The sequence below is a fragment of the Myotis lucifugus genome, unplaced genomic scaffold (assembly GCF_000147115.1).
Source record: "Myotis lucifugus unplaced genomic scaffold, Myoluc2.0 scaffold_3, whole genome shotgun sequence".
Lineage (NCBI taxonomy): Eukaryota > Metazoa > Chordata > Mammalia > Chiroptera > Vespertilionidae > Myotis > Myotis lucifugus.
This window is the reverse complement of record NW_005871051.1, coordinates 22347884-22371674: the sequence shown is the minus strand read 5'-3', so window position 1 is coordinate 22371674 and position 23791 is coordinate 22347884. Positions and strand designations below refer to the sequence as shown.

General features: G+C 41.2%; 1 protein-coding gene across 2 annotated transcripts; it reads left to right on the top strand.

Moving 5' to 3' along the window:
• Window positions 1-15028: 15028 nt before the first annotated feature.
• FAM124B (family with sequence similarity 124 member B) lies at window positions 15029-23244 on the top strand. Of its 2 annotated transcripts, XR_002830887.1 has the most exons (3): window positions 15029-15760; window positions 20079-20826; window positions 22638-23244. XR_002830887.1 is itself a non-coding variant. In XM_006082582.3 (2 exons), the coding sequence occupies exons 1-2, from the start codon at window positions 15029-15031 to the stop codon at window positions 20718-20720; spliced, it is 1374 nt and encodes a 457-aa protein (XP_006082644.1). In that variant the 3' UTR covers window positions 20721-21096. The 2 variants fall into 2 exon arrangements, 1 of the variants encoding a protein (XP_006082644.1); XM_006082582.3 differs by lacking the exon at window positions 22638-23244 and having other exon boundaries at window positions 20079-21096.
• Window positions 23245-23791: the final 547 nt, after the last annotated feature.

Sequence of the window (23791 nt, the reverse complement as noted above, 5' to 3'; positions counted from 1 at the left end):
AGCAAGTCATGATCCTGGCTAATTATACTGGTTCCCACACAGCATGGGATATGCTTTGACTGGCCTTTAGCACCATCATGACTGTATATTTCTTTCTGGCATTCAGATTTAATTTCTGAATTCCTTCATAAGATGTATTTTTTTGTTTATTTTCTGAGTACCTCACTAGAATGAGGCTGGGGCGGGGGGGAGGTGGACAAGAATTTCTCTCTGTTTTATTCACATCTATATCCTCACCACCTAGAACACATAATAGGTGCCCAATATATAGTCACTGAATGAATGATTCATGGTACTCTGAAATGTGTGTCTTCCACCCATGCTTGCATCCCAAACTCACAGGTTCAAAGCTGCCCTGACCCAACTTGCTCCTTGACCAGTGATGCCTCACTGTCCACTTGGTTGTTCAAGCCAGAAACCTGGAGTATCTTCATTCATCCCCTGCCCTCATCCGCTACATCCAGTTTACTCCAAGCTTTGTTGGTCTTCTACCTCCCAAATAATTTCTTTTTTTCCCCAAAAAATAATTTCACTTAATTTTCACCATCTCTGACCCCAACCCATTCTTTTTATAGCAGTTGGTGTCAAAACCATAAATCAGATTATATCATTCATTTAAAAGCCTTTACTGGCATCTATACATGGGGTAAAATTGAATAGAACGACACATGCATACCAATGAATGAATGTGTATAAAAGTCAGTAAAGCTGAATAAGGTCTGTGGTCTAGTTACCTGCGTTGCGCCAATGTCAGTCTCCTGATATTGATATTGTAGTACCTTTCTATAAGATGCTACCATTGTTGGAAGTTGGGTTAAAGGGACAGGAGAATTTATGTAGTATTTCTGCAACTTCCTGTGAGTTTATAATTAGTTAAGAATAAAGTTTAAAAAACTTGCTTAAGAGTAAAGAGAATCATTGTTTTCCAGTGCAGCAAATCCAACTCTAATCACAGTCTGGCTGCAGAAATCATTGCCTGCTGTGATTTTTGTCAACCCTCTTTCCAACTGCACCCATGTCATTTTCCTGTCGGTCACTCTTCCTTGGCTACACTGGATTCCTGACAGATCTTAAAAACAGGACATTTGCACATGCTGTCCCATCTGCCTAGAATGTTATCCCCATGGTGGTTCTTCCTCATCATTCAGGGAAGCCTTTTCTGAACCTAACACCTATATTGGACCCCTACTTGGCTCTTTTCCTTTAATAGAACTGTTTGTGATCTAGTAAATGTATTGTTTGCGATGAGTGTTTGCCTAATATTCATTGGAACATACAGCCTAGTGAGAGAACATGAACAGGTCATGTCTATTTTATACACTACTGTATCCGTGTACCCTAGCACAGTGCTTGGCCTGTAACTGGTGTTCACTAAATATTCACCGATAAAAAGAGCAAAGAAACATGCTTTCGGATCCCAGAAAATGGGGATGTCAGTGTCAAAAGGAGCTTGAAGAAAAAGTTTCATACAAGGACTTGTTAAAATATGAATTAACAAAGAGTATCTGGTTTGGTAAATGTTGTTGTTGTTGTTGTTGTTGTGTGTGTGTTTTCAAAATATGAATGTATATAATGGATATGCACAATTCCATTTTAAGTTTTATCAACTTTGAGATTTGACAAGTTATTTTAAAACCAATTGCAGGAACTACTGGGAGGTCTAACATTTTAAATCCCACCCCCCCCATAAAGTTTAAATTTATTTTGACTCATTTTACCTAATATTTTTGTGCAAGATAAAAAAGTAGGTACTGCATTAAAATTACTTGTTTAAAAATATATAATATTTATTGTTTTCTTCTAATTAAAGTTCTAATTAGATAATTTGGAAAATACAGAAAGATAAAAATGAAAAGAAATACCACAGTTATCCCATGATCCAGAGATCACACTGTTCACACTTATATTTTCTCACTGTTCTTTTTATGACCTTTACCAAGGTTAGAAACATACTATATATAAAATATTAGACCCTGGCTTTAAAAACTTAACATTAACATGAACAGTTTTACATCAGTAGGTATTATTTGAAAGAAGCTTTTCAAATACTAGGACCATGATTTATTTCACAATGCTCTATTATATAGATGCACTTCCATTTATTTGTATTTTACTCAAAATGTAGGCTATTTTATCCACTCTCACAAATTTTCAAAGTAATGAATCTCTCTGTCCACAAACATTTGCCAGAGTTTCTAATAACATTTATTTAGAATAGCTATTCAGAAGCAGAATTATTGAGTGGAAAGGTATTCACGTTTTTCAAGGTCTTGATAATCTATGGCTCAATTGTTTTCCAGAAAAGCTGCATTGCCATGCTGTTCCTCTATTTCCAAGACCCTTTGGCATTTTACTTTATGGAAATTGGTATAACACAGGCCTATTTGGATCTCTTCCAAGAGATGTGTTACTAACGTACCAGAAGGGCCTCCCTCTGGGGTGGTCTTGTATAAAAAATGATCTCAATGCGCTGAGGCCCAAAGGCAGTATTAGCCCAAGTATCCTGCTCATTTGCTTCCTCATTATTCTAGGGAGAAATATTAGTATTCAAGTCTGGTTTCCTGAGCTTTAAGTTGGAGAGAAAAGTAGAGGAAGTGGGTTAATTTAAATTCCCAGAGCATACCTGTGCATCAGTGAAAAGTTATAATTTTTGAATAGATACCTCTATTTCAGCTAGTCCCAAGGTACCTGAGGAATTTAAGGCATGATTAAAAGAGCTAAAAGGAAGCAGTGTCAAAAGACCCAGAAAATCTAGTGTGTCCAGACTGAGAGCAGGATTGCAGGCTTTTGAATTCCGCCAACTCATTCATAGCCACACATCCTGCCAGATTTGGGCTACTGGGTAAGCATCGTTGGAAGAGAGCATTTGACATTGACGATCAAATTTTTTTCGAAGCTGAAGGAGCATGAATGATTGCAATGACAATAGACTGACAAGTTTTCTGGAAAATAGTTATTTTTATTCTTTATGAGGTAGGACACGACTGCTCTGAATGAAATAAATATTTTGGGTACTTCCATATGCTTCTCAAATATTTAGATTCAAAACTGTGTTGACTGAACACAGTGAGGATTTTTTCAGTTGTGTTGATTAATAACAAGTCAACAAGCCCTAGCTCATTTGGCTCATTGGATAGAGCATCGGCCTGCAGACTGAAGGGTCCCAGGTTTGATTCTGATCAAGGGCATCAGGTTGTGGGCTTGATCCCTAGTAGGGGGCGTGCAGGAAGCAGCCAATCAATGACATTCTCTCATCATTGATGTGTCTATCTCTCTCTCCCTCTCCCTTCTTCTCTGAAATAAAAAAAAACGTTAAAAAATTTAAATAACAAGTCAACAAGGTGTTTGTGTGCATGCACATGTGTGTGTGTGTGTGTGTGTGTGTGTGTGTGCGTGCTGCTAATGTAGAATTATATTCTGTAGATCACAGAATCCAATATGTTCCAGGATCTCCAGAACAACAAAGCTTGGCATGACTATGCCTATCTTCAAAGCAGCAGTTCCAGTGAAGTTGAATTCCTTTAGCTCCGTATTTCCTGTTGTTCCGGAGCCTGGCTTGCTTGAGCAGATATGAATCACTGTGCATGTGTCACGCTCTCCTTTGAAGTTATGCTAGGGTGTTAACTAATTACTAGGCAAATGGACAATTATTTCTAAGAGTTTTTTTAAGCATGTGTGTTGATACCATGGCTAGGCTATTTATCTTTTAAAGCAGTTTCTGAGTCTTTCTCTGTAAAAGCAAACCTAAAATTAATAGAGATGGTACAGCAGGGTGCAGTGATGTTAGCTCTTTTGGTAAGAATGTGGTGCTAATGAGGGCACGATCCCCTGAAGATCAGAAAAACAATTCCATTGATACCAACAGAGAATTCTCACTTTCACCAGCTATTTCAAACTTGAGGCCATCTATCCTGAGAGAAACTGTGTCAATGGGAGAAGATGTTCAGCGCAAACTTATTGCCACCCATGGTTCCCCTCCTGGCGATGAGTGGTCATCACTGTCACCCTTAAATATATGACTTTCTTCTTAGTTAATACGCAACAGGAAATATGCTTCATTATCTATTCCTGGCTTTACTTTGCAAAAGTAGGCATCAACTGCCAAAGCTAACACTTGAGAGGCATTGGCTGTGCTCACAGGAGGGAGGAAGTGCAAGGCAACCTGGGATCCTGCAGGAAGCCCTGGCTGGGCCAGTTTCAACACGCCTCCTGGGCCTGGTTCTCACTACATCACAACCGCTCAGGAAATATTCACGGGTGAAGTGAAGAACAATGAAGCTTGCCCTTTCAAAACACATCAGACTGTCCCTCACCTCCCATCCCACCCAGAGCTGGCCAAACCTCTAAGTGGGGTGAAGGGGTTAGAAAAGACGTTCTCTGATCATTTCTTTAGCACTTTAAAAGTATATCTTCTAATTTAACAGAAGAACTTCACTTCATCTGTTTTCCTCCACCCTTTTTTCCATCGTGTGTATGGTAACAGCTTAGAACTCTGTGGTCCTAGACTGTCATGCGGTCAAAGCCAAGTGCTGTTAAAGGCATTTGTAAGATTAAAAATATTGCTATAAAATTATGTCTTTAGAATGTTAGTAATATTCACTTTCAAAGGATCCTAACTAATACCTAAATGCAAAGTGTTCCACTTCCTTTAAGGAATATAAAATATAGTTCCTACGGTTATAGCTAGAAATAGATGAGCATGATTAATCAAGGGATGTCATACAGAATGGCTAGTCTATCCCCTAAAGAAATCTTTAGGTCTCTTTGCTTTGAGTGGCTGAAAAGTATAGTAGAAACTAATTAGCTAATGTATATCATCTATTACTTTAATTTAAATATTTTAAAGTTACTATAATATCATGACATTTCTCCCATAAACAAGGACAACACATCTTTAATTAAGGACATTTTCCTACCTAACCACAGTACCGTTATCACACTTAACAATATTAATAATTATTCCTTAGTTATATCTAATACTCATCGTATTTTCCAAATTTCCTCAATTGTCCCTAAAAGTCATTTATAATTGGTTTAATTGGATCAGTCAAGGTCAGCACAGTACATTTGGTTATGTCTCTTAAATTTATTTTAATCTAGAACAGTCTCTGTCCTCTCCCCCAACCTCATTGACTTGATGAAGAAATATCCATTATTTTATAACAATTAATCTCATTTTGTTAATTGTTAACCAGGAAGGCAACCACAACGGGCCAAATTGTCTTGCCAAGTTAATAAAATCAGGTATCTTCATCCCATGATTGATACTTTTAATCTGGAGTTTACTGATATTTAACCTCAAGAGCAAAGAAAGCAAAAAAACAAACCAAACCTTGACTTTGACTTGCCTGTGATTGTCCATGTAGTAGCTCTACGGCAGCATCCCTGCGACTCAGTTCCGTGGCTGCGTTTCACTGATTTGGTGCCCAGTTACTGTGAATGTCCACTGTGATTTCCTTCTACCTGCCCTTGATTCTCAAGACAATTTTCAGCCAGACAGCAATCTTTCCTTGTGGGGTGCCTTTTGGAAAGTATGTAATCCCCTACCAGCTCTATAAAGTATCTCCCTGGTAAGGAGACTATGTTAAGTGGGAAGATGTTTACTGAATTTCCCTTTCACTGTTACATCTGGCCTTTGTCTCCACCCTTTTCTCATACAAAAGGAAAGCCCGTGACAGAATGACATTTTATACTAGTATTCCCTCCAGTAACCAGTAGCCTAAATCTTATAGTGCAGATGTATTAGAGTTGAGGGGAAAGGGTCCTTTAATCATAATGAAAAAAACATTGTCACTTAAAATGTGACTCCTACAGGAAGCATTTAGAAAATGTTTACCACTGGTTAACGAATATAGCTTAGCAGTGGTTCTCAACCTTCCTAATGCCGCTACCCTTTAATAAAGTTCCTCATGTTGTGGTGACTCCCAACCATAAAATTATTTTCGTTGCTACTTCATAACTGTAATTTTGCTACTGTTGTGAATCGTAATGTAAATATCTGATATGCAGGATGTATTTTCATTGTTACAAATTGAACATAATTAAAGCATAGTGATTAATCACAAAAACAATATGTAATTATATAGGTGTTTCCCGATGGTCTTAGGCGACCCCTGTGAAAGGGTCGTTCGACCCTCAAAGGGGTCGCGACCCACAGGTTGAGAACCGCTGGCTCAGAGGTTATCTTTCCTTGAACCTGTGGGCCAAAGTGCATCTGTCAGACATGAGGCAACCCACCCATCTTCCTTAGTCTCATATTCTCTGTCTAAAGAGCCATGAGATTGGACTAGATGTATAAGGTCCCATCTAGCTATTGAGCTCAATGACTTAATCACGTTCATAGCAACTCCAATTTTCTCATTTTGACTCTTGTCTCATCCCATAAGTAACCTCGTCCAACAGGCATTTGCCTTTGTGTGTGTTGGGAGCCTCTGTAATGGTTTGGGAACCATGAGTCAAGAGGTCCTTGTTCTTAACCTTTTAAGTATGACTTTGCTAAACAGGTAATTTCGTGTCTAGGTTTATATGCTATAGGTTTCCCACAAATAGAAACTACTCCCTTTTTAATTAAGACCAGTGTGTCCAAATCCATTTCTGTTAAAATGTGTGCCTATTATAGGGTAGTGTGGAACTGGTTGGATAAAAAAAAATATGGAGCAAGCATATATACTAATACTGAATAGAAGAGCAGAAAATGAATGCACAGTGCACTAAAAAAATGCATTATTGAGGATGTACCTTGTACAAGGTACATGCAGACTCATTTTCTCACTAATCCCCACAGCGATCAAGGATAGAGCCAGCCGTTTTGGAAATGAGCAAAAATACTTAACTTTGTGCATAATTCTAACCTTGTCTTCTCCTTCCTCAGACCAATGTTCTTCTGATGTTGGAATTCAACTGTTTACATGCAAATTTGAGCAATATTATTGTTTATACTTAGATGTGATTCAGGAGCAGTCCTCCTTTTTCTCATGTTATCCTACAGAATAGATACCATAGTCAAATTTAAAAGACTTTTCAGAAGAATTCATATTTGGAGAAAAATTCAGCCACCAAATATTTGTACTAGGTAGCCATAGAAACTGCAACCTCAACTGGTGTCTCATAAAAAAAGTTATTTTATGAAGTCCAATAAACCAAAATTCCGGTCTCATGTTTTAAAAACAGGGTGGTTATTAATGTGCATATTTCTATCTTCTATTTTTAGTCTGATCAACTTGGTCTGCCTTTTACAGCAGCTGGGATGTAAATGCCCAGTGGGACTTGAGGCCCATTAGGAATAGACAACAGCTGACGGCGCACAGCGAGGCCCAGCTCTGCAGAGCCCACCAGCCCAGGCATGTTGGTTTCGGTCTGATTGTTTGTCAGCTTTATGCTGAGCGAGCTTTAATGATTTAAATGTTGGCATGGGAAGCGGTGCTTCTTGGCATGAGAATATCCATCTCTATTTGTAACCTACGTGGTAATTAAGGCCAGACTTTTTGAGGGGGCTTCATCTTTGCAGAATTTGAGGCGTGGCATTATATTATATGCCCATTTCTAGATTGTTTTTAAATGTGCACATTGTATGTTAGTAAAGTATTTAAAACTTGTTTATGGTTCCAGGTCCTTACAGGCTTAAAGATGTGTCACTTCATGAATGTAAGTCCTGATGTTGGAAAGGTGCTTGCTGAAACCATGGTGAGAGTTTACATCTATGGGCCCTTTTGCAAACCTGGGCAGGGTTTTTGTTTTGGTTGTTTGTTATTTCATTAATTTACTTTTGGGTCATTTTTTAAACTTTTAGTGAGAAAAGATTGTGATTGCTTATTAATTGTGTTGACCTACAAACCAGATTGTGGACAAAACAGGTAACATTTTTATACCAGGGGAATAGAAAGCATGTGCATGTATCCAGTAGAAAATTGGTCATATATATTTAGCCACCAGGTAGCAGGCATTGTGCCAGTGGCATCATGGGAGTGTGTATACATGTGACCTCAGCCTTCCAGGAGCGCACAGCTGTTTTCCTCAGTTCAGTGAATCCCAGATTTTCTGTAAAATATAAATGTAAATTATTTTAAATATAATTGTATATAAGTATATTTTAATATTTCATTATATAGAATATTTCATAAGTATAGACTTGATATAATTTAATTTATTTTAATATTTAATATTTAATAAATATATACAATCTAAGTTTATATATTCATACATTATAATAATAATATATTTATATATAATTATATATAATAAAAGCATAATATTCTAATTAGACCAGATGTCCTTCCAGACGTCCTTCCTTCTGGACAAAGCTGCAGCGGATGGGGACTGTGGCAGAGGCAGCAAAGACCTCCGGCTGCAGTGGCGGGTGGGGGCCAGGGCCAAAGCCCTTGCACGAATTTCATGCATTAGGCCTCTAGTTATATATAAATATGAGTATATATAGTTTTTGTATTCTAACTAACAAAAAACACATTTTCCAAATAGTGAAAGGTTATTGTGGCTTTACATGTCATAGATGTCATATGACTAGTTTCTATGCTTCCAGTTTTCTCGATCTGTTTCTCATCTGTAAAATGGGCATAATCATAGTACCTACCTCATAAGGTTACCATGAAGATTAGTTAGTTAATATACATCAATGTTTAGAACAGTGCCTGCCACAAAAGTATGTGCTCAATAAGTATCAGCAATTATTATCACATGACCAGTGACTGGATTGGTTTCTTCTCTGGGTTGCTAGGAGCATTCTGCATTATATGACATTTTTCCAGAACCCATATATCAAACACCTGTCAGCCAAACCTGCTGTTTTTGTAGAATTTCTTATCTTAGCCCAGTACCACTAGTTTCATAAGCCAGTCTTTCCTGCCACCATGCTCTTGCCTGCCACAGGGTCTTTGCATCACTGGTTCTTCTTAGAAGATTTATCACTTTCCACATAACTTCTGCTCATTTTCAAAGATCACAGCTTCCTTCTGCTGAGTAGGCCTGTCTCACCTCCCTGAGCAGGTCAAACCCTATGTACCACCTGTCTGAAACTTTTAACATAGGTGCCATTTTACATTTCATTGGGTGATCATTTAATTACTGTCCATGTCACCCATCCTGACACGAGCTCCATGAGAACAGGGCAATATTAAATTTTCTTAGTCATGGTATCTGCAACATCCAGCCCAGTGCCTGAAATACATAGTAGGTGTTTAATAAAATCAGTTGAAAGAATGGATTGGAAGGCTGTAGTTCATGTATTATTTGAATTGGCTCATGTATTATCTATTATTTAATTATAAAAATAATATATGATATTTGTAATAATAGTGCAGAAATATATGGAATGAGAAATGAAATTGCTCCTATACTTATAAGCCCATCTCCCAGAGGTGTCTACTATTGACACACTATTGATAAAAACTTGGGTTATGTCCTCCCAGGATTTTTCCTATCTTGCCAGTCATGCACACATGCATAGATATAGTTCTTATAGAAAAATAGAATCATATGCCTTTGTTTTGTTTAACACCATACCGGAGCTATATTTATTTCTTGGTTGATATATAATAGATCTCCCTCATTAAAATGATTATGAAATACTTCATAAAGGTCTAAAAACAATACAGTGAGCACTCATGTACCCACTGCCCAGCTTATTAAATAAAGATAATGAATACATTGACCAGAGCCCCTCCCCAGAGCAGAGGTAACTCTTGAGTTGGGCATTTCGCATTCCCTTGCATTTATTGATTCTTTGACTCTTTAGGTCTATATCCATAACCAAAGGAAAGACTTCGTATACTTCCAAATTTTATAAAAATGGCATGATTTTGTGCATTTTCTGCAACTTGTTTTTTTCCCATTCAACTTTATGCTTAAATGAGATTCACTCAAACTGAAATGGGTAGCTCAGGTTCATTTATTTTTGTTGATGTAGCATAGTCTGCAAGAAGATATAATGAATTATCCATTCTTCTAACAATGTGCATTTAGGTGGTTCCCTCTCTACTCCCCCCCCCCACATTTTTCTTTTGTTCTTTCCATAACACAACTATAAAAGATTCTTGAATCTGCCTTATTTTGTGTGTATGTGAGAAAATTTTTCCAGAGAATATACCTGGGAGGGTACGCACATCTTCAACCTTATTAGAGAGTGTTGATCTACTTCTCTAATGTTCTTTCATTGCTGTTATAGCTACACAGTATCCTATTAAAATCATGTACACTAGTTTTTTTAATCTAGTGTTGTTAAAACAATATTAGGTGTAAAATCTTCCATGTTGAGATGATTATGCTAGTAGAGCGCTTGAGAGCTTGGAAGGCTTCTGGAGTATTTTAGCTCATTGGATCCATGGCGAGAGTCAGGTCAGTTATTACCCTTGCTCCTTTTTTATCTTCAGTGAAGATGATGGAACTAAACTCCTTTCAAAGTTTCTGAGGTGGCTCAGGGGAGATCTGTGACTGGTCAGTGCCCGGGAAACGATGGTCACAGCAGAAGACCACAACAAAGAGCAGGAGGAAACAGGCCCTTTTGTGGCACCTGTGACAGTGCAGGGTATCAGCTCACAAGCTGCTCCTGGATGGCATTGTCCTGGAAAGGAGGGAAACAGATGGCCCATTAATAGGAACCTGATAGCATTGTTTGGGGTTGGGCAGGAGGTATCCTCTGGGGGACCAGGAGAGAAGCTTTCAGCTAAGAGCCACAGCAGCATGGAGGAGGAGCTTGCAGTGGCCACTTCCTCACTCCTCTGCCCTGGGAGGAGCCCAGAGAGGATGGGGGCGCATAGCTTCCATTGTTTGCCTGATGCTGTGTCTGCCAGAACTCCCCTGAGAAGCCAGGAGCTTTGACTCAAGGGTATAGGTGTGTGTGTGGGGGGGCGGGGGGGGTAGGGGTGGGAGTGGGAGAAGGGCTGCCATGGTGAAAGTTGAGGAGAGGAATGACTTTGGGGTAGGAATGCCTAGGATGGGGAAACACATTAACGAGAGGTGTCTAAGGCATATGTAATGCCCACTCCTGGGTCTCCCTTTATCCTTTTTATGTGTTGGCTGTGTGTCCTGAGCTTGGACGGTTCTCACCTTAAGAGAGCTGCTTCTCTTAAGAGTGGTGGGGAAACGTGGTTTAAAACCAGAAATCCAGGCTCTGCCACTAACCAGCTCTGTGACAGTGGGAAAGTCCCTTAGCCTCCTGGGATCCTTATCCCATAAGAGATGCCAAGATTCCTTCTTCACTACAGGCCTGTCTAGTGCCTACTCTGCAGATACAGGGTTGTAGGCTGCTGTCAGGAGTTGAAAATTAAGTATGAAACGATCCCATCTCAACGCTTTTTCTCTAGTTATGGCCTTAAGTTCTGTAATACCTAGCCCCTGGCGAGCAACTGAGTATCAAGGAAGCAGAGTGAAGGTTGCTTTGGAAACAAGGAAAAGGAAAACAGAGGTTTGATTGGCCCTGAGGTTCCTTCGGTGCTTCTGCTGTTTGCTTCACTGAGGAGGTAGAGTGAGTCACACACGTTGTTCTAAAACTGAGTGAAGATGCCTGTGCAGCCAAGGCCACTTCCTGAAATCCTTGTAATCTACCACACAACGCCGACACAGGGTCAGGATGGCACAGGCACACTCTGATTCTCCCTGGATGCCACTTACAAGTCGCTTGTCCTTTAAACTGGGCACCGCAGAGTCCCATCCTCTTACCTTTCTGTCCCCCTCATGTAATCTCCACCTGGCTCATCACATGCATTCCCTTGGTTACCTGGAGAATCGTGACACCCCAGCCCAAGTTCTCCAGTCTGACGCTCCCCTCTAAGTTCCAGTTAAGTGGCTACTAGACATCTCCAGTCAGATGTCCCACAGGCATCTGTACTCTACAGCCCAACTGCACCCCTCATCCTCACTCCCGGCTGTTCTCTTTCTCTATTTGGTGACTGATAGCAGCCTCACTAGGTTCCTGTAATTACCACCTGGTGAGGCCTTCCGGATCCATCACTGCAGTTTCTGCTCACATCCAACCAGCTAGCATTGACTCTGACATTCCCTATATCACTGTGTTTGTGTTTCCTCAAAGGATTACTTCCTTTTTTAAGCCAACTCTTCTGTGGTTCTGTTCCCTTTAGGGTGACCTGGAAGGCCTGGCTGCCTTTCCTACATCTTACCACCTTCCTTCTTCATTGTCTCCACCCTCCAGCCATCCTGTGGTGCAAGGGCGGTCACCGGCCCTACGCTCTTCTTCAGATGGGGCTTGTCCCCATCAGGTTTCTTTCCCTGGAGTCCCTCCTTCTTCCCCATCCCAAGCCCCTCACCTGGCTGCCTCCTTCCTCCTCACTTTTCAGGACGTCACCTAGCATCTCCTCCTCTGGAGGCTTCCTTGGCCCTCTCACCCAGGTCAGTGACTCTTCCTAGGAACCTTCATGGCATCCTGCAGCGACCTTTATCACAGCACTGATGACATCAGTTCAGGTTGTCCTCTGAAGGGGGACATGGTGATGATCTATTCTCAGCTCCCAACACAGTGCCTTGCTCTCAACATCCGAGGCAAATAAACCCATTTTATAAAGAAAGAAACTCAAAGTTGTCTCTGGGTGGCAGTGGGACCCAGGGTTCTAATGCCTCCCATTGTATTTGTGAAGTTTGCAGCAGAGACAAATCCCCATGGACGTCCACGGGTTCCAATAGACCCTCAAAACTAGCTGATTGCTTAGATTTCCATGTACCATCTGTCACCAGCTCCTTCACTTTGCCCGAGGAGTTGACCAATCACCTGCGGTCCAGGAGCTGGCGACCCACAGGTACCTGAGCATCATTGCCGAGTTTAAGAAAAAGAAGGTAGAAAATTGAGTGTCAGCTGTCCAGGTGCCGGGAGTCAAAGATGATAACTTGCCCACAGAAGTGGCTTGTAGAACCAACGAGCTCCCGCCATGGAATCTGAGGCGCAGCTGAGAATCTGGGTGTGGGGTGGGCGGAAGGGGGGAGGAGGGGTGGAGGCAGTTATTCTAAGGGTCCATATTTCAGATTGTTCCTGGAGAAATCACTGCAGAGTCAGCCAGCCAGAAAGGAGGCTGGTGGTACCCCCTTTCTCCCTGTCCTCTCCTCCCTTTTTCTTGGCACTTTGCCTGCCATCAGATTAATAAAATCTTTTTTAATCCCGATAGGAATGACAACCTCATGAGGAAAAACTGGATGGAAGATTAAAACAACCTCAAGAAATGAAAGATTTTCCTGTATACGGGCTTAAACACTTGCTTTGTACAAGAGGTTGTGAGTTAATATCTTTGTCTCAGGAGTGCAATTTTTCTCCTCAAATCTTTAGAGTAGTTTCCAGAATTGTAAAAGCTGTTTCCATAGCCACGTCTGAAGCTGACGGGGCCCAAGTACAGTCATCTCTATGAGGGATGAGAAAAGTATTGCCTTCAGATGCCAATGTGCAACATAAATTAAGATGTTAAAAACACACACACACAAATGCTTGAAAACAGTAATGCCTTAACAAAAACCTGTAATGATTTTTCCTATGCAAAAGGGTAGGACTTACAAAACAAATGATTGGAAGTATAGGTTAGATTTAGAAAGGAAATCTGAATAAAATAATTCCTTTCCATGGACAACAATATTTGATGTTAAGTTTGGTTATTATATTATTAAATGAATTTACATACATAAAATGAAAGTTATACTTTTCATCACAAAAGTGCTTTTTAATTTAGAAAACATTAAGTCACTCTATGTTCCCTTATAGGCATTAATGCATTGCTTACATTAGGAATTATGTTTAGAAAAATGTGCTTGCCCATACCTTTTCAGAGCACAGCTTTCAGAATAGGAAATGATTTCCAAGTGGAAATTGAGAGAACATTAGGGTGGCTGTTGTGTTTAAATCTTGATATTCTTATTGAAGATTAGTCATTTGAAGATTCAACAGCCACGGAGTATCTGGGATCTGCCTGACCTCAACCAGAACTGGCTCTGTTGTCCTTTCCTTAGCCTCAGGAAGAAAATCCAGGCCAGGACTTCCAGGGTCCAGAAAGGACCCTCCTCTCTGGTTCACAGGGGACCTCTCAGTTCCTCAGGTCAAATCTTCCCTCAGTCAATTCTTAGCTGTGAGACCTTGGGCAAGTTATTTAACTTTCTTTGTGTCTCACTTTCTTCATCAGTAATTTAGAGATAACAGTCCCTTCTTCGTAAGTTTGCTGGAGGGTTAAATCATTGTATGTAGTCTTAGGACAGTTTATGACTGGTGCCTAGCAGATCCTCAATAAATAGGAACAATTCCTGTATTATTATTGACATTGGAAAGCTCCCATGCTTTCTAAGGAATTGGCGTGACTAAGAGAGACTAGGTACATACACTCAGACTGTGCTGTAGAGCAAATTACTCAGTGAACAGTCAAAAGTATTTAGATAAAACATTTTGTCTTCAATGCCCTAGCATCAATTGTTAAAACACACACACACACACACACACACACACACACACACACACACACACACAACAATGGGGGGAATGGGGGGAAAATCCTGGCAAGGGGACAAGTTTGGAGAATTGTCTGAAAGCGGTCATTGTGTTCAGGTGGCCTGGCAGGCTACTGTAAACAGGAGAGATAGCTGTGAGGAGGAAACCAGAGCCCATTGTGGGCCCATAAAATGGATGTCTTTTCAACTAAACAGATTGCTATCAGTCTAACAGAGGGACTCAGGTTCCTTTCTGCGGGGCCATTTCCTTTACTGAGTGTCTGTAAGAACCACCCAGGCGGGTGTTTCTCAGGACAGCAGGCTTTTAGGTCAAATAGAAAGCCTGGGAGTGCCTGAAAAAGCCCGGCACAGGCGGGTAGTGACGCACGAGCTGGATGACATCACCCTCCCTGCTGCCGGTGGCGTGGAGGCTGCGGTGCCCGGATTTGTGCAGCTTCTCTCGCGTGGGAGCACCAGCAGCCAGGACCACAGGGAAGAGCTTTGTGCTGACATAGCTGAAGGCTTCCCGGCTGAGAACCGCCCGCCCCTTCGTTCATTTCAGAAGCTGGGACATCCTCCACGCGTTGTCAAACTCCCGCAATCCAGGATGGACAAGACCCAAGAGCCCCCGGCCATGACTGTCCACCTGCTGGCCAGCTCTGGGCAGGGTGCGCTCCTGCAACAAGCTCTGGACCAGCTCCTGGGCTGCCTTTGCCCAGAGGTCCGTCTCTTTATGGTGTCAGAGCGGGTCAGTGCCGTGAAAAACTATGACAAGTGCCACCCCAAGCGGTCCCGGTTCCCAGGGATGTCTGTTCTGCTCTTCCTGCACCACAGCCGCGGAGAGGAGCGGCTGCTTCGAGTTCTCCACTTGCTGCGGCAGTGGCCCTGGCAGTGCTACCCCACCCTGAGCCTGCAGAGCGGCCCGTGTCCCTACAGTCTCGCGGGCCAGGAGTTCTACACTCTGGACAACCACATGCCCGTCTGGGGCGTGAGGCAGGTGCACTGCGGCACCGAGGTCCTGCGGGTGACGCTCTACTGCACCTTTGATAACTACGAAGATGCCATCAGCCTCTACGAGATGATCCTGCAGAGGGAAGCCACCCCGCAGAAGAGCAACTACTGTTTCTTCGTGCTCTACGCCACCGAGAGCTTCGCCCTGCAGCTGTCCCTGAAGCAGCTGCCCCTCGGAATGTCGGTGGACCCCAAAGAGTCGTCGGTACTGCAGTTCAAGGTCCAAGAGATTGGCCAGTTAGTGCCTCTCCTCCCCCATCCGTGCGTCCCCATCAGCCGCACCAGGTGGCAAACGCAGGACTACGATGGCAACAAGATTCTGCTTCAGGTATCTCTGTTTTGCCTCTGCGACCTGGTAGACACACATGGGATGGTGTGATTTTACACTCAAGGTGGGCCTGAGAGATGATTGAATGTGGGGTTCTCAGCCTAGGTTGTGTTTAAAAACCACTGGGGAGTTTTAAAAAATTCCCAGGACATGCCCTAACGGGTTTGGCTCAGTGGATAGAGCGTTGGCCTGCGGACTGAAGGGTCCCAGGTTCGATTCCGGTCAAGGGCATGTACCTTGGTTGCGGGCACATCCCCAGTGGGGAGTGTGCAGGAGGCAGCTGATTGATGTTTCTCTCTCATCGATGTTTCTAACTCTCTATCCCTCTCCCTTCCCTCTCTGTAAAAAATCAATAAAATATATTTAAAAAAAAAAACAAACAAAAACCCAGGACAGTAAGATGAGAATCGCCAGGGGCACCCAGGCCTGCGCATTTCTTAAAAAGCTCCTCGGATGATTCTTCTAATATGTAGCATGTAGTGGTGTTGAGAGTCACTGATCTTGTAAAATCCCCCTCATGGGACAGATAAGCAAGTTCAGACTCTGTGGACAGACAGCTGCTTCTGAACCATTTGCTGATCGACTGCTTGTTCTCAGGAAACAAGTTTGTCTCTTCAGAAAGTATGTATATTCCAGAAGCTAGATTGCTGTAAACAAGCATGCATTTCTTTTCATTTTATCAACAGACATGGAGCTAAGTTCATCCTTATGTCCTTTTTAGCCATTAAAATAAAGGAACATAGTCTTTCATGAAGTAATTCATTTTCTTCTTCTATAGCATTTCTTGAAGTCTGCTTTCTCATTTCTAAGTCTCTCAACTGCACTCACTCGGACTCTGTTCCTCTCTCTTTGTCTTGCTCATTTTCTTTCCATTCTCCATCCCTGTCCCTAATCTACCCCACACCTAGTCTCTCTCTCTCTCTCTCTCTCTCTCTCTCTCTCTCTCTCTCTCTCTCTATTTCTCTCCCATTCCCACGCTCTCACTCTCAATAGTTCGGCTTATGCTGCCTTGGAAGAACACGGGTGGGCATTCCTCTGAAGGCTGCTATAGGATAGCAGGGTAATATCAGTGGTTTGGGTTAATCAGTTAAAATAATCAGTTAATTGAAAGAAACTGATTTCAGCTCTTAAGTAAGCAAGCCTGGCACTGTGTGGGGGCTGCTTACTATCTCTATAACTCATTTCCTTGCTATTTCTCCCTCCTCCGTTTGGAGAAATCCTTTTTGCTATCTCTTGGAACCACGTTCAGTAAAAGACAATATTATTTTCCCTGGATGATGTCAGTCTGCCCCTTAAAAGCTTAATCATTTTTCAGTGATGTATATTTTCTTGTTTCTGAAGTGTTTAGAATCAGTTGAGTGACAAGTGATCTTCCTGTTCATCGAGATAGTTGCTACTGTTCCCTGACACCTGAAAAAAGCTAGCTCTCAATTTGTAACATTTTACAAGCATTTCTTAGAAAGATGGGGTCTAAATGATCAGAATTTTTACAAGTGCGTTTCAATTTATTTATTTTGGCAGGAGGCGCTTTGTTCTCCCTCAAGGGATATATCTCCACCACTCAGCATTGTTTCTTCTAAAAATGCCTCATTCCAACTGCACACATCTGCATTTTTGTTTTAATAATGTTGTACTCACTTTTGCCATATGGTCTAAGGAGTTTAGAATTTTCTTTTAAAAAAGAAAGTTGACATTTCCTCCTCTTAAAAAGATTGGAGAAATGGCCAGCCATGTGATAAAATCACTTTTAATTTTCTTGATAATTAAAATACCTAATGTCAAATAATTAGAGGCCTAATTTATAGGTTCTACATTTCTATGTGCAAAATTTTACATTTTGGGTATTCAGCTTTATTTATTTATCCAACAGATATCTAGTGGTTGTTTACCATGTGCTAGGCACTGTGCCAAGTACTGGAAATACAGTGATGAAGACATATACAATCCCTCTCCTCTAGACATCCAAGTCTGGAGGAATATCCAGAGAAGTAAGCAGGCAAGTGCAAAACAGTGTGGTATATGATATGGAAAGTATAGGCTGGTAGGAGAGGTAGCAATAGTATTAATTACGATGATATACCCAACTCATATTTAGCACTACTATGCCCCAGGCACTATTATCACTTAATCCTCTCAGAAACTCTGTGACACTGACACTTAGTTATCTCATTTTATAGATGAGGAAACAAGGGCACAGGAAGATTAGGTAATTTGTCTGAAGTCCCCCAAGTAATAAATGGCAGAGCCAATATTTAGGGGCATCTAACTCAGATTCAGTGATATCAAGAAGTCTTCCAAGAGAAAATGATGTGTAAGCTTGGAGTTGACAATGAGTAGGAGTTTTTAGGAGAAAAGATTAGAGGAGACATATCTCAGACAGAGGGAATAATATACACAAACTCTGGCATTAGGAAAGAACAAACAATGTCCAGCAAATTGAAAGAAGTTCAGGTTTGATCGGTGGAGCTTGAAAGGCAGGAAGTGGTGAATTATCAGGCTGGAGTAAGAAGGGGCAGACTGTGTTGAGTGCGGTAGGCCATCCTAAAGGGCTAAGACTTAATCTCAAGAAGAGTAGGAAGCCCTTAAAGCAGGAGGGTGACATGATCACAACTGCTTCAAACTCCTCTGGTGGTGAAGTGGGGAAGGGATTATTTAAATGAGGTGTGCAGCCCGCTGGTCGTGAGTTTGACATGCTTGGATTAGAGGGAGGTAAGAGCATCCATGGGGAATCCCTTCAGATGGCTGTTGCAGTGATTCAGATGAGAGATGATGACAGCCTTAGGGTTAATGGCGGTGGGCATGGAGAGGATCTGAGAGATCTTTGGAAGGTAGAGTCCATGGGAATGGTGACATTGGGGATAGAAAAAGGAAGATGATGCTCTTACCTGGGTAACATGGGCTCATGTTGTCATCATCTGAGACAAGAAAAAGAGTAAATGGAACAGATTTAGTGTGAGGAGGGAGGTGACATCAATTTTGAAATGTGGAGTTTGAGGAGCTGGGGCCTTGGGTAGATAGGTATGAAGCTTAAGAGACAGATCTGAGTTGTAGTTATACTTTTGGGAGCCTTTGTCATTTAGATAATCATGAAGACATGGGTGTCAATGGGATTGCCATGGGAGAGTGTGTAGAGTGAGAAGAGAAGAGGGCCCAGGTTAGCATTGAAGAACTAACAAGCTAACAGAGGGAAAGCCTCCTTCAGTGGACACTGAGAAAGGATGGATGGACAGGAAGCAGAAAATTTAGAAGAGAAAGAAAAGGAGGTATTGATATTCAAGAGCAGATGTAGTTGGAGAACTGAGCTGAAGGTCAGAGATGGCCTGAGAGTGCTAGGTTTAAAGTGAGTCTTTCAGAGGTGGGGCATTTTAAGACAATAAGGCCCAGTAAAGGGGCCATGGGATGCATGAGCAGAGCTGAGAAGAGGGAGGCACTGGGCTGGCTCAGCAGGACACAGTGACTTCCAATCTGGCTCAGGCAGGTACTTCCTGGACGCCCTGAGATGTCTTGGTGCTGGTTGTGGCTTCAAGACCAATTTTGTTCTGTTCTGAAATTGCTTAGGGGGTTAGGGGAACTAACGTGGGCTTCTCTTTTTGTTCATGGTTGTTAAAAAATTACATAAAGTCCCCAAGAAACAAACGTACAGATTTGCCCATTTTTACTTCTGAAAAATAAAAAAGGAAAATGAGATAACTGAGTAGTTTTCCTTCAAATATCACAGACACATTCATTGTTTGGCTGTTGAAAATTTGGTCCCAGAAGTTAACATCTGTTAATGTTTCATACCATGCATTGAAAGATAATCAATTAGAAAATGAACCCTTAAAAGAAACCATCAACACAAAATGCTGGTGAGGATGGGGAGTAATCGAAACTATCATTCACTGCTGGTGGGAATGCAAAATAGCACAATCACTTTAGAATATAGTTTGTCACTTTTGTACAAAAGTAAACACACTCTTACCATAAGATCCAGCAATTGTACTTGCTGGTATTTACCCAAATGAGGATGGATTTCCTCCACCAGGTTGGGCAGTCTAATACCAACCCCGAGTGATTTCTGAATATGGAAATAACCAGGCCTGTTTCCATTCCCAGAAGAAAAGACTTCATTGGATCAAATACAAAGGTAGATATGATGTCAAAGATGGCAGCATAGCATTTTGAAGGATCGTGTTTATTGCTTCTATTCAATTCACCCGACTTATTGAATGTCGGTTATGGGCATGGCCTAGCAGAGGGTGACTAGAACAGTCTATTCTTAGCATGTAGTGACCAGATAACATCGGTTACATTTGTTCATCTTTACTCTGTCCGGTAGATCCAATCGAATCCAGGACTTGGTGTTAGGAACAGCGAGCTTTCCTTTCTGAATGGCAACCCCGAGGCTGACATGCTTCCCCAGGGATCCAGGGTGACCCCGGTCTCCACAAGGAGGACCCTAGAGCTGAGAAGGCGAAGGAGCCGGGGCAGAAGGTTCAAAGCGGCTTCTCTGGAATTTCCGGAGTCCAGTGGGAGCCCAGCATCAGACAGCTCTCGTGGCACCTTGTGGAGAAGCCCTAGCTGCTCATCCCAGGTCAGCAGCCCAGCTACAGATGCCCAACTGCCTCTGTGTTCTTCCCACCTTGAACCCGGAGCCAGAATGAAGGTCTTTGGTTGGGAAAACGGCTTTGAGAAGCTGGAGGCAGAGACCAATGTCGACACAGGGCGCACCGTGGTCAACTCTGAACCCAGGAAATCATTTCTGAGCAGGTTTCCGAGGGATCTGCAGACCAGCCAGCCACCACCAGCCTCCTCCTTAGGGGCAGCTGCCTCCAAAAACAACAAAAACTTGAAGGAAAGCATCCATCCTTTGTCACTTGCTGGCCAACGGGACCTTGATGCAAGGAAGATAATCTCAAAATGTCTTCATCTGCCAGTTCAGGGTGAAGAAAAAGAAGGAGAAGAAGAATTCTTTATATAGTATAAAACAATGTGGTTTTCTAAGATACAAGATCAAATACAATGTTCCAGAAATGGAGCACTCTTTCTTGTTCATCTGAGGGGGCCTGTATGCTAGCCATGCACAGGTCTGTATTGCTTTTATTTGTTCAAAGTCTAATGGTGTTGTAAGTGGTTGTTTGCAGGCATGGTCATGGTCATAGACACACTAACCCAGCACCTATCAGGATAATTGCATTGTATGGAAATGAGTTGAATGTGTTTTGCAATGTTGATTAGTGTATGTAATTTGGTTTTAATTTTTACTGGGGTTGCATAGCTCATCCCCCTGGACAGCATGGGCTATTTATTCTTTAGTGTTTTAATTTTTATGTGACCTCCTTTTATAACTAGGCCCTGTTCACCACATACCCTCTAGTGATTTAAGTTGTTTGCATCTGGAATGAGTTAACATGCAAAGTGTTTTGAAAATTAGGAATAATTAATTGTTTTCTGTTTAATGAGCAGAAGCACTGGAAGCCCAAAAAAAAAAATCAGGTTAAAAATGAAAGCTAGGGTTTCCTGCTCCTCCATTTCTCACTTGTTTCTGCACTACTCCAGTAGGACCAGAGGCTCTCGCTACTAACCAGAGAGGAATGTCACATGATTGGGTGATTAGAGATCTCCACAGAGCATTGGTTGGGTTATTGGAGCAGAACTTGGGTTCATCTGGCCATGTTTGAATTCCTAAATTCTTTTGCAATATTCATTCATTCAACAAATATTTACTAGGCACCTAAGTTTGAATCAGACATTGATATATGGTATACATACATTCTGTGGCCATCAAATCAAAAGTGATTATGGTTCCACCAGTTTGATAAATCCATCCTGTCAACTCAAGAATATATTGAAGTCCAAATTTATTCCTCTAGGAACTTTTTCCATAATTCATTCTCAAAGTTGCTGCACAAGGCTGTGGAAAGCATTCACAACCTGCAGATGGAGACTGGGAAAATTATGCATTGCAATTATAATCATAATAGACAAATTCTCAATTGCTCATACGCTGCATTTCTTTTTTCGGTTGGGTCTATACCACATTTTAAAAAGTCTGAGGTCTGTGTGTTTTAGTTAAGTTATAAGGTTATTCTTTTTTTATTATATATATGTATTTTATTTTTCAATTACAGTTTATAGTTAATTTCAGGTATACAACATAGTGGTTATACAATCATATACTTTACAAAGTATTCCTCCAATATTTCCAGTACCCACCTGGCACCATACATAATTATTGCAATATTATTGACTACATTCCCTATGTTTTACTTTATATCCCTGTTACCATTTTTTAATTACCAATTGGCACTTTTTAATATCTTCACCTTTTCACCCAGTTCCCAAAACCCTCTCACCTCTGGCAATCCCCAGTCTGTTCTCTGCATCTAGGAGTCTGTTTCTGTTTTATTTGTTTATATTGTTCTTTTGATTCCACATATAAGTGAAATCATAGGGCATTTGTCTTTCTCTGACTGATTTATTTCACGTAGCATAACACTCTCCAGGTCTAACCATGTTGTTGTAAATGGTAAGATGTCATTCTTTTTTATGGCCTAGTGATATTCCATTGTATAATATGTACCACAGCTTGATAAAGTTATTCTATTTTATGAACTTCCTTCTCCAAGACAGGTGTTACATAAGACTTCAAATGCTGATTAACTAGGTCTTTGGGAGACCTGGCTACTTAGTCCACCCAACTGGGGAGAAGGGTGTGCTCAGACCAAAGGACGATTCTTATGGCAGCAAGACTGGGCTGCGTTCGGGGTGCTCTGCCCAGCGTAGGGTACAAACGAATGACAGTTGCTGATGGACAAAGACATGACTTCTAAATTGATTTTTTGGGGTCGTTACAACATCAATATATTCTCATTCTTGTTTTTTTTCTTCCCCTCAGATTAAAGGTAGATCTTAAAAAGTGGATGAAGAACTTAACTTTGGTATGGTTTTCTATAATAACATTTAAAAAATGAAAGTCTTATTTAAGTTGAACTGTTGAGCTTCTTTGAAAAGCCCAGCAGGGGGGGGGGTGTTCTGACATTTCATTCCCACCTTTAACAGGTTACCTAAATTTCTTTAACATAATACATGGGTAAGAATATAAGTGCATGGAAATCATGAGAATATTGCAAAATTTGAATGAGTACCTTATAAAATTGACTTGTAAAATAAAACACTCTTCAAATATCACCTACTCTATTCTGCTCAACGTAGGAATCCAATTTACAGCGTGATAGGTTGAAAATGCCAGTGGGTGAGGTGGGAGAGGCCCAAATTTTGGTTTCAAGCTTTAAAATTTACTATTTATGTGACCTTGAACTGTCAGCCTCTTTGATCCCCTGTTTCCTTAACTATAGTAAGGAAAGGTTGTTAGAAGAATCAAGATTATGTATATGAAAGCATTTGGATATTGCCAAGCATTATGAATATGCAAGACGGTATTAGTACAGGGTCCTTCAGACCCACACTTTTAAAATGTCATGGCGACAAAGGATTTTTTGAAATAGGTTTTAGTAAAATCAATGATACAATAAAAATATAGTGATATAATGATTACAAATAAAAGAAACCTTTCTAATATTATTAGTATGAGTGCCATTTATTTTCATCTACTGAAGAAGAGAATTATAGATAGAATTCAAGTAGATCCTAAAGCTCAAAAGAGGTTATATGAAAGGGGTTAACTATACACTAATTTAATCCAATTTATCAAATCAGACTCTTAACTATAATGATACTGTATTCCCTAAAATGTAAAATGTATCACTTTTAAAATCTGAGTGGCTCCTGTTGATCAGATTATTTTATTTTCTCTTATAAGGGTTGCATTGCAGTTGCCTGGCTATTTTTAACCTTATTAATAGTGTTTCACACTTTTTTGCAAGCATTATTTAGAGATTGCTAAAAATTGATAGAAATGGTAACTTTTGCAAACTTGTGACAGGGTTTGTTGGTTGGGGGAAGCAGAGCAGAGGATTTGGGGTGCACACACCTTGACTTAGGAAGGGGCATAGACCAGCACCTCAGCTGCACCCCATCCACCCTCTGCTC

Bases quoted from the DNA above. Each gene is read 5' to 3' on its own strand.
- FAM124B (XM_006082582.3), top strand. From the start codon at position 15,029: ATGGACAAGACCCAAGAGCCCCCGGCCATGACTGTCCACCTGCTGGCC. The intron at 15,761-20,078 runs GTATCTCTGTTT...TCTGTCCGGTAG, and splicing joins GCAACAAGATTCTGCTTCAG to ATCCAATCGAATCCAGGACT.